This window comes from Kwoniella shivajii, chromosome 3, assembly GCF_035658355.1.
Source record: "Kwoniella shivajii chromosome 3, complete sequence".
Classification (NCBI taxonomy): domain Eukaryota; kingdom Fungi; phylum Basidiomycota; class Tremellomycetes; order Tremellales; family Cryptococcaceae; genus Kwoniella; species Kwoniella shivajii.
In genome coordinates this window covers 1,299,178-1,313,491 of record NC_085910.1, presented here as the reverse complement: position 1 = coordinate 1,313,491, position 14,314 = coordinate 1,299,178, and the positions used below count along the sequence as shown (strand labels likewise).

Here is a 14,314-nt window from a genome sequence, read left to right as displayed (position 1 = left end):
TAGAAGATAAAGTTCACTTTCTTTCGGGTCAACCGATCGTCCTTTCTTTTCGCCGATCCTTTTTATACCGGTATTTCAGGTGACTTCTTCTTCCGTGTTGGCAAGGTAACTATTGAGCGTCCGGCGCTATGTATATGTTTCCTTTTCTTTCTATCGACGAAAGAATGAAAGAATGCATAGCAGAAAAGAAGAGGCGATGATACAGTACAGTAGAGTTATGGGGTCTACGAAGTCGCAATCGGTTCATTAGTCACTCTCCTTCCTCTTGGCTTTTCTCGGTCCACCTTTTCCCCCATCTTTCACCATGTGTCATCCGAGGTGGGGTGTGCAAACTAAAGCTCAGGGTAACAAACCTCCGGGCACCGCAGAAAGACGGACATCACCGAAAGCATACCGAACTGTCCTCAAGTTACGTAAAGCTACTTGCATATGCAACACGTTTTACCTCGGCAAACGAGGTTCAAGAATAGAATCAGTACCAAGGATTAGATTTGTTGACAAATTCTGGGAACAAAAATGAGACGATATACATATATACACATACCGGAACAGTTGATGCAGTGACGACACAACAAACGCGACTTCAAATAAATTCAACTTGATGATACTGTGGTGAAATGGCCTCGGTGAAGATATTCAGCTTAGCGGTAAAAGTACGTTTCGTTCCCTCCTTCTCGTTGTTACTTCAATGTGGAGGCGATGGGTGACCTAACGAGAATCTTTCAGACACTAGCTAAACCAATAGCGAACACTATAAAGGCTCAAGCCGCTCAGTGAGTGAGAATCTGTCTATGTCAATCAGCTGAGGAATCGGAATTGGCTTCTCAAGCTGAAGCTTTACCTCGAACAGACATGATACGTTTAAAAACATATGTATAGGTCTAGCGCAGGTGAGCTTGTATCTATCTGCGACTTGCGAGCACTTCTCCAATTGACATTATATGGAATATATGGAATTCCCGACGTAGAGGATGCACCGCACCGAAGCTAGGATGAGAATGGGATTACTGAATGCTGAATCTGGTCAGATCAAACCATTGAATGATGCTCGGTGAGTTATCTGCGAATGAAACAGTCATGAATTGTCATACCAAGCAGAACCATGACACGTCCCCAGGATTTGGCTCCATTGTTTCACCTTCACCTAGACATGAACTGATATGACCTTGATAGAGCGATACAGAACGGTGCAACGACACTGGCAGAGACGTTCTTGTTCCTAGTAGGAGCCGGTCTGATAGTGGCAGAATCACTGCGATCTTCGCGGAAAGAAGAAAAAAGACGTGATGCCGTTCAGGATAGGTTGGACGGATTGGAAGATGAAGTGAAGAAATTGACTAAATCGCTAGATGGAGATGAAGACGGGGGTTGGAAAGGTGGTCTCGAGGAAATAAGGCAAAGGTAAGTGAACGTTTTCGTATGGTACTCAGTAAACGCCGCTGTGGTCTGGATCATCGCAGGCGAATGGAATCAATTCATGTGAGCCTGTCCGCTAATTATGTCTACTCATCTAGGAACGAGAATATTGAGCGAATATTAACGACGATAATAAATAATGGTCTGAAAGCTGGTTGGGTATCTTTAGGGCATACCGATGGCGAGATATTGCCACTGCTGGAAGCGTCAAGAGCTGAAGAAGGACTCGAGTCACCGTTTCGTATACAGGAGAGTCAAGGGGGAGTCGTAGGAGATGCAAAAGCACAATAATGCGAATCGTCAGTAGGGGCCAATTTGTCTGCGCACAATCTAGACAGAAGATGGTAGAACAAATCGAGTTCTCCCAGGGTAGCATAGTATAATACCATAGCATTGCATTGCATGTCCACAATTTCAGTTAATTGCATGTTGTTCGACATCCTCATCTAAGACACGCTTTTACTTTGGCGTACTGATATGTCCTCGGGGAGTAAACACTGGAAGGCCATTCATCAATTAGATATTCTGATTCTTCATTTAGCATTTGACGTGTCATATGCATGAAAAAGAATAAGACGCTACACTCTGCTGAATATCACCACCTCAACGATACTGTTTCTATCCACACCTCTAATAAGTCGCTAGCAGCTGAATGAAAGCTCGTTGCGCCGCTGACGCGGATGGTTTTTGATTTCAGAGTGGCCCACTGAGATTAAATCCCATTTGCAGTATGGGGGAAAGTGAGGTTTTGAACTGTGCCACTTTGGGTAAAACGCCGAATTAGGGTATAAAAAAAGCACACACGGGTCGATTAGGAATGGTTATTCTTGTTAATCGGATGAATTTGATACAGATTTCTAATGGGCATTACAAATTAATACGGTGATCCATTATGATTTTCATCTTTGTCTTTTTCTCAGGGTAATAAAAGGTGTTTAAAACATCGCTGTAGAGTGACTATCCTTAAATCCCATAAACCACGACCTTTTTCACTCTCTACCACACTCACTCACTTACTCGTACTCAAAACCTTACATTCATCTCAACATCCTTTCATTCAATTCACCATCTTTTATCGCTCCTCTCTCTCCCAACCATATCAATACTTCTTTCTATTCGGATATCCCATCAAAGCCGATATTTAGGCTAGATAGGTCATTGTTCGTTTTACCGATCGCCCTGCGCAAACAAGACTTTCTACAGGAGGACACACTAAGCGTTGATCTTCAAGTGACAAGTCGTTCAAGAGACAAATCGGTAACTCACCTACATCTATCGCTCCAAATACCTTTCATCCTCAACCCGCGGAATCCTTCAACACCTGTCTTTCCCAGTGAAAACTAAATCAAACCACCACACTGTGGAACGATTCTGAGCTTCTTTCCATCAATACTTCCGTTTTTACTCTAAATTCACTGGTGCGTAAACCATCTTCTCACTGTGATAGCACGGCCCAAGCTGATGACTCGTGTACTTGCATTGTATCTTTATGCTTCTTACTTCTGATGTCTCCTGTCACCTCTCCCCACCGACATAAAAATCTCTCATAAAATCCGCGTTTGCATGTGGTTGATTCTCTCAGAAATAGATTACAGCTTATATACAATGGCCGATTTCGTCAAACTCTCCATCTTCGGTACCGTGAGTGAATCCATCTGAGACTGCCTTAAACATCTTCATTTAAAGGCGAATCATCTATACTTGCACGGTGTATTCCACGTTGATTGGGCCAACCTTTCGCCTGTCTTTCGCGGTGCACGAATTCCAGCTAATTCAGTGGCGAACTACAAACAATAGGTATTCGAAGTGACCACTCGTTATGTTGACCTCCAACCCGTTGGTATGGGTGCCTTTGGTCTTGTCTGGTCAGTCGTCTTTACCTATTGATGCCAGTCCATTTGCTGATTTTTCGTCGGCATATGTTGTCTCTGAACTATCTCACGCTTTTCGTTATAATTACGGCATTATGCTTCCCTCTTCCTTCACCGAAACTCTGCAAATCATTCGTTGTATTCACTCTTCGTAATTCTGTTCTGTCAATCACTGTCTGCAGCTCCGCAAAAGACCAACTTTCCGGTACTTCCGTGGCCATCAAAAAGATCATGAAACCCTTTTCTACACCTGTATTGAGTAAGAGAACTTATCGGGAATTGAAATTGCTCAAACATCTAAGACATGAAAACGTGAGCTGTTCACCCGTTGTATTCTACTGTCATGCGCTGACTGTGTTATGACTCAGATCATTTCCTTGAGCGACATCTTTATCTCGCCCCTTGAAGACATGTAAGTGTCAAATCTGGCTTCGTGTCATAAACAGCTCTGCGCAGGAATAAGCTTACCCTCATCCCCCTTTAGCTACTTTGTTACTGAACTGCTTGGTACCGATCTCCATCGATTACTCACTTCCCGACCACTTGAAAAACAATTCATCCAATACTTCCTTTATCAAATTCTCCGTGGTCTCAAATACGTTCACTCAGCTGGTGTAGTTCACAGAGATTTGAAACCCTCAAACATTTTGGTTAATGAGAATTGTGATTTGAAGGTGAGTAGATATTGCTTTTGTCCTTTCTTGCGATTTGCTGATTTGCCAAATGTCCAGATTTGCGATTTCGGTCTCGCTCGTATCCAAGACCCTCAAATGACAGGTTACGTATCAACTCGATACTACCGAGCACCGGAAATCATGTTGACATGGCAAAAGTACGACGTTGCTGGTGAGTTGGTCGAGATTCAGATTAGCCTAGCAATTTAATTGACTTACGTACTGTCATCAGTCGATATCTGGAGTACAGGATGTATCTTTGCTGAGATGTTAGAAGGAAAGCCTTTGTTCCCCGGAAAAGACCGTGAGTGATCATTCATTGGCGGTACAACGAAGAGTTATAGTTTACTAAATCTCGCCACACAGATGTCAATCAATTCTCTATCATCACCGAATTACTCGGTACTCCCCCTGACGATGTTATCCAAACCATCGCTTCTGAGAACGTGAGTTATCGCTTGCCACAAGTTTGTTCCAGAAAGCTCAACTCATAATCTTTATCGTAGACCCTCCGATTCGTCCAAAGTCTGCCCAAGAGAGAGAAAGTTCCTTTCGCTACCAAATTCCCCAACGCCGATCCTCTCTGTGAGTAACTGTAGCCATGTCGACGGTAGCATGAACTGATGATCCTGTTTAGCCCTCGATTTGTTAGAGAAGATGCTCGTATTCGACCCTCGAACACGTATCTCCGCCCCCGAAGGATTATCTCATGAATACCTCGCTCCTTATCACGATCCCACCGATGAGCCATCTGCTGCTGAAGTATTCGATTGGTCGTTCAACGACGCCGATTTACCTGTGGACACTTGGAAAGTCATGATGTACAGTGAAATTTTAGGTAAGTATCCAGTCTGTTCTGCTTAGGAGCATAACTGACAGGTATCACTGTAGACTTCCACAACCTAGGTGACATCTCAAACAACGAAGCCGAAGGTCCTATAGTCGGAGAAGTCGGTGCCGCTCCTGCATCCTAGATGTTCCAACCAGATTGGTCAATGGGAAAGTGGGTTTGGGAATCACTTTTGGTTATCAACTTAGATTATTACAAAAAACAGCATCAAGGTCCGGGCCTTTTCCTCTTCCAAATGTCAATACTTTAGAATTTCCTTGTCCGGTTTTGCCTTTTCGCTTTTTCACTCGAACCATGCTCATCAAGTGGTCAACAATCATCTCTCTTTTTGGGTCATTTTCCCTTTTATATCTTTATCGCCTGTTAATTGTAGTACTTTACTCCCTGTGCCTCCAACACCACGAGAGTCCTCTCCTCGCCATACATCAACCTCGTCACCCTTCTCTCACAAGTTCCCTCTGCTCTTTTTCTGCTTTTTTCCGAGTAATTTACATAAAAATGAATGCAAGATGGTTAAAACACGCGTCACTGGACAAAGGTCTAGTTTGGCATGGTCTGTTAAGTAATGATACTAACACAAGCAGATAAGCCTACTCATGAATGGCGTGACATCGTTACATGGCATCACTTTTGGCTGTTTACTTGAGTACTTGATTATATACTGCCAAGACAATCTATCTCATCTCGATACCCATTTCTCCCACTACCCTCTTTTGGACTATGTTCTGTAATTCATTCACTTCGTCGTTTGATAAATTCCTGTCCATATGTCTGTAGTTTAGTCTGTAGCATTTACTTTGCCTATTGGTTTTAGGGTGTGTGAAGTCGTCGATCTATAGTATCGAGGATATGATCAGCAAGAACACATATCGACCAATAGTGCTACTTACCAGAGTGACGCTTTCGATTAGATCACCAGCTACGTCCCTTACGATCTCACAATAATCGTTCTCATGAAATGGTTTCATGTGGGTGGGTGACGATATTTTTCCCCCAGCAGCGGATGCACCATGTTGATCGCTCGATGAATTTGTGGAGGCAGGAGGTAGCCAAAATGACATGTCTTTATAACAAGGTGGATATTTACTATACGAGTTGAATGTCGTTATTTGACCTTGTTTGAATTGTGAGGAGAATCTAGGATCGGATGTCCAGAATAATCGAATGTCAGGTATGGAGAATAGCACCATTGATAATCTTTCTAATCCCAATCCGAACGCCCAGCCTGATTTATCTGAAACGCCTGTGTTATCGAGGGTATATATGATCAGCAAGGTCGTTCCATACAAGTACAATTTAGATCACCTACCAGACTGATCCAATGTCTTTTGCATGACGACACCACAGCCTAATAATTCCAACCATTCACCTTGCCAGAACACTTCCACTTCATAACTCGGAGTTGTAAAAGGGAAATAAGCTTCTATCCATCTAACTTTTAATGGTTCACCACCTTTTTGATTAGCTTGATGGCCGAATAATCTAAATATCAAACTATTCAATGAATGTTTTAGATGTTTCGTTATCTGTTCAGCGTGTATAGGATCATGATGCGATTGAAATGGATTTGATGATGATATAAAAGTTTCATCTTCTATTGCAATATTATAATTTGATATTTTTTTCTCTAATTCTTCATTCAATTTGGGGAGTAGATGAAGATCTGAATTTGACCAGATATGTGTGCCTTCCATCTGATGAAATATTGGATAATGTGAAGAATCAATTTCATCTCTACGATAGACGTCTGCTGATAACAGCCATTTATCTAAACCTTTTCTGTAACTTTCAACTTCATGTGCAGAAGTATGTGTTCTCAACATGTATTCATTGTTCAAATAATATGAATCGGTTAGACTTCTACCAGGATGATCAGGTGGGAAACCCAATTCATCGAAATTTTGATCGACCGAAACTATAGCTGAGGAAGGTACTAATGGTGTATAAGATGAAAAATGATCTTCAACAATCTGTCGTAATATCGATATAGGATGTGATGGTTTCAGATGTAGATTTCGATCTAATTTATCTAAGATGGATGAAGGTATATTCGAATAAGTATCTTTGGGATATGTTACACCGTTGATGATATATGAGTCGGGAGTGGATTGGGCTGATGAGGAAGCACGAGTTGAGGTAAAGAGCCGTATGGAAACGATTGGTCGAGCTTTTGGGCAGGATAAAAAGCGGGAAGAGGAGGCAAGCAGTCGGGGAGCTAGACCTGAAGCCATCTTTATTTATGAGATTTGGCTATTGTGCATAACAAGTTATATTCTTTCAGTTGTAGAAGCAATTTATATCACCTTGAATCAGAGTAATGCTGAACATTCCGAGATTCGGTCAGGTAGGTGTAAAATCACGTGATACAGTACACCTATCACGTGGAATGCACGGGGCTATCTATATATCATCAACAGGAGAGAGAGATCCGAGATTCAAGGAATGATCGTAAATCAATGCTCATAATATTGTTCACACTTGGTCTCTTTTCTCATCCATCTAGGTCAAGGTATCTCTTGCTTGGGATGACTCATCTCTCATTATCTTGTATATACCTGCAACCTGAAGAAAAGGGATCATTCAACCGGCGACATACCTGAACGCTTTGGCCTATCATCAATCTACTCCTCACCCTTAGTTCGGGGTATATTTCGTGTCGCTCAAACAGATCTTTTTCGCTTCACTTCTGAAATAACGCGTCGCGGTGCTGAGAGATGATCTCATTTACCTCTCTATCTTCTCTCCAACCGTTCTTGTTGTTTTCGAGAACATCTTGGATCTTATCTGGTACCGAATATGTCAGAAGTGGATGATTGGGATCTCAGAACTTACCCCCAAGATGTACAAGATGCTGTAAGTATCGCTCGACGGGCCTTTCCATAAGACTTCTCATCTTGTCATACTTACTGATGCTGAATGTACTCTCCCTTGCCATAGTATCACAGATTAAGAACACTCTTACCTGCTCTTGGTCAGTTCAGAGCTCCTCAAGATCATGAGTCGAATCGTATCCAAGGAATACGCCAAAATCTACAATACTTCATGCGTGACTACGACGGGTTCCCTGAGTTTGTCGAAGAACAGTCTAGTATCTTCAAGGAGTCTTGTCCCTCTGGAATACCAGGCAAAGTCAAGAAGATGATTGATCCTCTACTTAGTTTCTCTCAAAGACTGGTAAAAGCTCTAGCAGAAGCTGAATTACTCTATTTCGCACATGCTGCAGAGAATTTTTCTGACGATCTCACACAATTTACCGATGTGCATATGGGCTCTGAGCAAGACGTCAACCCTTTCGGTAAGTCAGCAGTGAAGTGATGGACCAAAATAGCTGACGAGTATCACTTCTACAGATCCGGTCGCACTAACCGATATACCTCAAGGAGGGTTGCCTATACTTCAAGCTTCCCCTGCCAAGCGCGCAAGCTGCAACGATCAAGACACGGATTTAATCAAAAAGCTTCGCGCACTTCCACCTAAACCTCCTGCAGTACCTTCTCATATCACTTCTACTACTAGAAGTATTACGAGGACAAGCTCTGCTCCTCTATCAACTACTAGCGTACCCGTCCGAAACCACGTTCCAGCCATCAACAGAATCCTCTTGAGAACCACCTCTTCATCAACCGATACTACCGGATCGACCACAATCTCCCCTTCAACGTCTACCACCCCGTCCGCTCTCAGCACTCCTCAGACATCCCTGGAAAATATACCTTCAGCTGCAAAATTCTTGCTCGGCGAAAACGAGCCTTTAGCTACCTCATCCTATGTCGATTACAGCCCAATCAAGGTCACTGAAGACAATTATCGAGCAAATCTTCACAGACGAGGGGTCAATTTCTACATTCAATGGGAGCTTGAAAGGTTGATCTCCGAGAGCGATCTCATTTCATGGGGAGATCTTGAATTTTCCGACTTGGCGAGTCTAGAAGGACCGTTGTTAGACATTGCGCCACGACTGAAGAACTTTGTGGAAGGGATCGAAGAAAGAACGACATTGAGCAGAGTAACATCGATCAAAACGGTCAAAGCAGTCACAGACAGGAAGGCACTCCTACTTAATGAAGTGGATAAAGAGGAAATGTCAATAGTGAGAAAGGATCTCAAGGGTGTCGGAAACGAGTCTCTGGATTGGCCATACGGTGGTAAGATACAGTACACCATCTCGGTGGAACCTACGAAGATAAAGTCTGAATTCGCATCTGTGATACCCGAAACACAACTCAGTCAAGGCATCAATCCCTATCGCACGATGTCCCGATCAAAGTCTGCACCAGTTGACTTCTCGAATAAACCAGCAAAGCCACTTGGAACGAACTCACCTATCTCACCAGGCCACTTTCCGTTCAAGTTGATATTGAGAGCACCGGATATGCCTGGAAAGTCTCACCGTTTGGCTAGAAGATACGGATCAAGAAGAATTTTGAACCTTAAGATCAAGGATGTCCCTTCGGGCGATAGGAGAAGATTGAAGGAAATGCTTTTAGGGAGATGTTTGATTGTTCTAGGCAGACCTTATAGGGCTCTGTGGGCAACTGCGGATGGTCAGGGAGTCATGTTGGTGGAGACACCCGACCAGGTTTCAGGAGTCATTTCTGCAGGAAGAGATCATGAACCGGATATGCCATCATTCCAAATCCTTTTGCAGCGTGAGTGGAGCGGATTGACTTTGTGCGCAATTTAACGAGCGGGGAATGTAGAATACAACGACTTGTGCCAGAAGCCAAATCAACCGATGGCGAAGTAAGTTGTCTCATTTACGTTCTATCTGCTTATTACCTTGACCGTATGGTTAGATGGGCCGCACGTCCTCAGCTTTTGTTCTCCGACTCGGTGCCTGCTGCTCGCGTCAAACTATCAGCCATACAAGAGATACCAGATATCGTCACTAGAGAAGCTCAAGAAGCGGGAGATGCGAGGACAGAGCAGATACTCACCGACGGATGTGGTTTGATGTGTGAGTTGTGTATACTCTGTCCTACACGTTACTGATGTTCGCTACGTATAGCTGAAAGCCTAGCGCAACGAATCTTTCATCATCCGTCCCTTGCCCTGACTAATGGAAGACCATGTGTGGTGCAGATGCGGGTCGGTGGATCCAAAGGTCTGTTAGCGCTCATGTCTCCTTCGCAAGCTGAACAACATCCTGGAAAGGAAATCTTGCTCCGCGATTCTATGATCAAGGCGCTCCCGGCTCCTGGCTGCGAGGAAGATCCATCGCTACTCACCGTTGACGTCCTTCGGGTCGAAAGCTTGAAGGTTAGAACTTCCTTATCTTCAGAAGCTATAATAGCTATGGTTCACAACGGTGTTCCCATTCATTTATTCGTGCAGATGGCGAAAGATGGTCTAGAGGCTCTCAAAAATGCTTTCCTGCCTGCTTCCATTGAAGGAGAGACGGATGATGATGTTTTAAGGAGGATCTACGCCAGCTGCTACCGGATTGGAGGGGTCGGTACTGACCGAAAAAAGAGACAAATTAAGAATGAAGGCAAGTCTGCCAGAGCATCCGGTCTGGTGAAGGGATGGGGGAATGAGGAGACAGAGGGTGATGGTATTTACGACAATATGGTCGTTTCTTCGTCGGAGAGATTTGACATAGATCCTATCAGTGGTCAGCCAGGAAGTATAGCCGAAGCGTAAGTATCTTTATGTAGGGCGAGAGCTGATACCTGCTCAGTTTGATGGAAACCGTTGGTTCCGGCTTCCATCCAGGTACATCAGCGTATCCAGCGTCAAAATTACATCACTTGGTCGACGTATTATCCAGGAAACTGATACGAGAATTCAAGATCCCGGTCGAACAATCACTCACCGCATTCATGATCCCTGATACCCTCCAAATACTCAAACCAGACGAAATCTTCATCTGTTTCTCCGGTAATGGACCGATTGACGAAATTACTAAAATTCCTATGGCTTACCTTGAAGGCGAAGTTTTAGCTTATCGATCACCGTGTAAAGTACCAACAGATGTTCGACGATTCAAAGCCGTTTATCGCCCCGAGTTAACCCATCTCAAAGACTGTATAGTCCTCTCGGCGAAGAGCGAGTTGTGCAAGAGATCACCTGCAAGCTATATGAGTGGAGGCGATTACGACGGAGATACTCTTCAGCTGTTCTGGGATAAAGACATCGTTGAGCATTTCCGAAACCCTGAAGATATGTACGCTGAGACACCGGATGATTTTGAAAAGGAGAATTTCGACAAGGAGATTATGAAAGGGACGGAATTCTTGAACAAGATCGAATGTCTGGATGAAGAGAGTAGTACTAGAGAGATGCAGGGATGGTTACTTGGCGCGATGATGGGTGATGAGTTGACAGGAAAATGTGAGTTCACGTTGTACAATATATATCAAGTTTTCGCTAAGAAAAATACTCGTTCCATAGACTCTGATTTACATGGTAATGCTGTGTACACCTTGGGGTATTCCCATCCTGAAACGATCAGATTAGCCAGAATGTTCTGTCATGTTCTAGATGCTCGTAAATCCGGATTACGAGTCAAAAAGGAAAAGAGGAAGGGGGACGTGGAGAAATACGGTGGAGAGTTGGAATGGAGATTATGGAAGAAAGATGATGACTCGAGCGGTCGTGGAAGCAATCCTATCATGCTGAAAAGGGGGAAGGGGTTGGGTCCCTTTGTTGTGAGTAAATATAAAATGCTTGCAATCCTAGAGCTGAACGTCTCTGACATTGGATAGATGGATGTCCTCATGGAAGAGGGCATAAAGTGCCGTAACGAAATCATGCAGTTCTTCCCGAGTGGTCTCGTGGAAGACGATCCCCGAGTCAAAGATTCCAAGTTCCTTGATGACTGGAAAGATCTCAGACAGCTGTGGCGAAATCTCACCGAAAGAAGTCAAGATGTTACTCTCCAGGAAGACTTGAAAAAGATCAAAAACCACGTTAAAGCGTGTTACACCATTCGACAGAACATCATGTCAGATCGTTGTGACGATATTACAACGGCGTACAATGTTTTGGTGGGAGGGAAAACTATCGTACCTTCACCTAGGAAATCAAGAATTGGATCAAGTATTATCAATGGGAAAAAAGCCGAATCATCGGAAAGAAGTTTAGAGATGTTAACGAATATACGACAATTAGCTCACATCTGGCAGACGAAACCGACCTTACATGAGATACCTAATTTGGAGATATGGGGAGATGATTTGATCAAGAAAGTGAAAATCAGTTGTTTGAGTGAAATGCCTAGTGACAAGAAGAAACAATTCTGCGGGTTAGTCGTGTTTCCTTTCTTTGATCTCCCATTGCCTTTGATTGACGGCGAGGGTGACAACCCTTCTTGATCCACATCAGCATATCCGATTCTGAGCTGATTGATACTGTATGACATATTTTCAGATTCGACTTTGACTTTAGCACGATCTGCGAGATGAAAGCTAAAACTACTGGGAAAGATCCGAAGACTATCTTGCAACCCATCTATATGGATATGAAACCGCGATGATCTCGTGTGAAATCAGGATCATATGCATGACGAATAGCGAGATACATATACATGTGTGAATTAACGACCTCTACTGGAACTGTCATGTGGCTAAGCAATCTCGTCTTACCCTTCTTGGGCCCGTTGTGGCTGTTCAGTACATTCTATATCACCTGGCCGATGATGATATGAAGCCAGACACCAGCTTGACGAAGTCTTTCATAGGCCGTTCCAAGGACGATATCGACTGACGGACGGATGTGTCTGGCGAATACGAAGATCCGTCCAATAGATCAATCTCCCTGCGTTTGTGAGGAGAGATTTGAGTAAAGGAGAGCATCTGCCTTCGTCGTCATTGAAAGGATACTGAGCACGTCATTTCCTGATGACTACACAACCCATAGATGTCCTTTGTCTGTGACAGACTAGCATTATTACGAACGTGTGCGCTACTGTACACAATACGTTCAGGCGGATATGAAGCTCGATCGAGGACGCATCAAGGTTCTTATTCTATCTTCGACTTCAACAGAACTTCTCACTAATCATCACCAAATCATTGAATTACATAACATACATGTCACACCGTTCGAACGCCGTGATCTGCCCCGGGTATATCAGAGCACAACCATCTGAAGATCGTCCAACTACCCATCTCGATTGCACCGTCTTTAAGGAGAACGATAATCAATGTGACAGCTCATTCGAGCAAACTCCTATAAGCTGCTATCTTATTTCAGCCGCTAGGACCAGAGGCGCCAACCCTTCTGGTTCTGTATTGATCCCAGATGACTATGTCACTCTCAATGACTCATGTTTCTCCGACGATATGAGAACCGCTGTCCGTGAATAATTTCTGAAGACGGAATGCCAGATGCCGAGATCGCCTTGGTGCCTTGATATTTGTAGCAGGAAGTAGGACCTCCAAGAGCCTAGGTCTGGAGGGGTCAATTTGATCTTAAGTAGCAATACCAAACGAGGATATACATTCTCACCGGTGCGATTTCATTCTCACATGAACTCGAAGCTAATTCTTACAGACATGGCGACAATGGTGCATCATGAATGTCGTTTCTATACAATGCTGATAATACCGACTGCCGTTCATAGTCTCCCGTGGAGCTCGTTCGAGCGTGATATGCAAAGCGAGACTGCTTCTTTGATCAAGTACGGGGATGCTTCACACGACAGGGTGTGATGACAGGACGGATTGTTGCAACCATTTTCGTAGTGACTTGTCGAACTGAGCTTGCTACACTCTATATCAATCTATCACCATACGTATGTTGACTTTATTTCGAATGGATGACGCTCAAGAGTAAAACAAGCGCTATACGGATCAAGGGAAAAGCGTTGGCCTTCTTCCTCAATGAAAGGATTGTGGGGATCTAGCCTTTCAATTACGCACAGCTTATCGATATCCTTTCTCTTTGCCCAAAGAGATGGCCGATCCCAGTGCGTCTACCACCCTACAAAAAGAGTGTTTGTATAAAGCTTGAATGAAGTGTTATCGAGACCATCATTTTGTTTCCAGCTCCGGAAATCCATCCCCAAGATCCATCTCCCATATTCATATCCCTTCAAGGCGTGATAAACGATACAATGTCAAACGACAGACCCCCTACCAGCTTTCCCCAAACTGTCCTTTGCCATGTTCGTGTCCAACGCCTACAAGAAGGTACCAGAACGGACTCGCCAGATGGTAGCAATACAAGCGCATCAGGTGGTACCGATACAAACTTACCAGATGGTACCGACACAAACCAACGAAATGGTACCGACATTGATACACGATATAACTGTACTCTTTATTCGGGACTCGATCTCAGATATCACAACAGGCTTGAAAGATCAATCACTTGTAAATCTCGTTGCTGCGGCCGAGGCACCAATGGTAGACCAGGTTATGATATCTATAAACCCGTTGACACAATCCCTCTTGAAAATTCGTGCTTCTCGGACGAGATAAGATGCAGGGCCCGCAGAATCATTAATGCTGGAACTTTTCCGGATGAGAATATTAGTTTGGATCGTATTTTTGTAGACA

General features: G+C 43.8%; 5 protein-coding genes across 5 annotated transcripts; 4 read left to right on the top strand and 1 right to left on the bottom strand.

Moving 5' to 3' along the window:
* Window positions 1-617: 617 nt before the first annotated feature.
* IL334_002680 (uncharacterized protein) lies at window positions 618-1,707 on the top strand (the record flags this gene model as incomplete). Its single annotated transcript, XM_062934421.1, has 6 exons — window positions 618-653; window positions 727-773; window positions 851-890; window positions 969-1,051; window positions 1,174-1,401; window positions 1,515-1,707. 6 exons carry the CDS (start codon window positions 618-620, stop codon window positions 1,705-1,707), a joined length of 627 nt encoding a protein of 208 aa, XP_062790472.1.
* Window positions 1,708-3,021: 1,314 nt separating this feature from the next.
* On the top strand, window positions 3,022-4,935 carry IL334_002679 (mitogen-activated protein kinase HOG1; the record flags this gene model as incomplete). The annotated part of the gene is made up of 11 exons (XM_062934420.1): window positions 3,022-3,057; window positions 3,214-3,281; window positions 3,470-3,599; window positions 3,656-3,699; window positions 3,772-3,961; window positions 4,019-4,133; window positions 4,194-4,265; window positions 4,328-4,407; window positions 4,468-4,546; window positions 4,599-4,799; window positions 4,853-4,935. The coding sequence occupies 11 exons, from the start codon at window positions 3,022-3,024 to the stop codon at window positions 4,933-4,935; spliced, it is 1,098 nt and encodes a 365-aa protein (XP_062790471.1).
* Window positions 4,936-5,485: 550 nt separating this feature from the next.
* Window positions 5,486-7,042, bottom strand: IL334_002678 (phenylalanine-tRNA ligase; the record flags this gene model as incomplete). The annotated part of the gene is made up of 3 exons (XM_062934419.1): window positions 5,486-5,644; window positions 5,702-6,054; window positions 6,121-7,042. 3 exons carry the CDS (start codon window positions 7,040-7,042, stop codon window positions 5,486-5,488), a joined length of 1,434 nt encoding a protein of 477 aa, XP_062790470.1.
* Window positions 7,043-7,607: 565 nt separating this feature from the next.
* IL334_002677 (uncharacterized protein) lies at window positions 7,608-10,454 on the top strand (the record flags this gene model as incomplete). The annotated part of the gene is made up of 6 exons (XM_062934418.1): window positions 7,608-7,664; window positions 7,749-8,106; window positions 8,162-9,460; window positions 9,512-9,554; window positions 9,608-9,768; window positions 9,820-10,454. The coding sequence occupies 6 exons, from the start codon at window positions 7,608-7,610 to the stop codon at window positions 10,452-10,454; spliced, it is 2,553 nt and encodes an 850-aa protein (XP_062790469.1).
* Window positions 10,455-10,495: 41 nt separating this feature from the next.
* IL334_002676 (uncharacterized protein) lies at window positions 10,496-12,288 on the top strand (the record flags this gene model as incomplete). Its single annotated transcript, XM_062934417.1, has 4 exons — window positions 10,496-11,144; window positions 11,205-11,461; window positions 11,519-12,057; window positions 12,183-12,288. 4 exons carry the CDS (start codon window positions 10,496-10,498, stop codon window positions 12,286-12,288), a joined length of 1,551 nt encoding a protein of 516 aa, XP_062790468.1.
* Window positions 12,289-14,314: the final 2,026 nt, after the last annotated feature.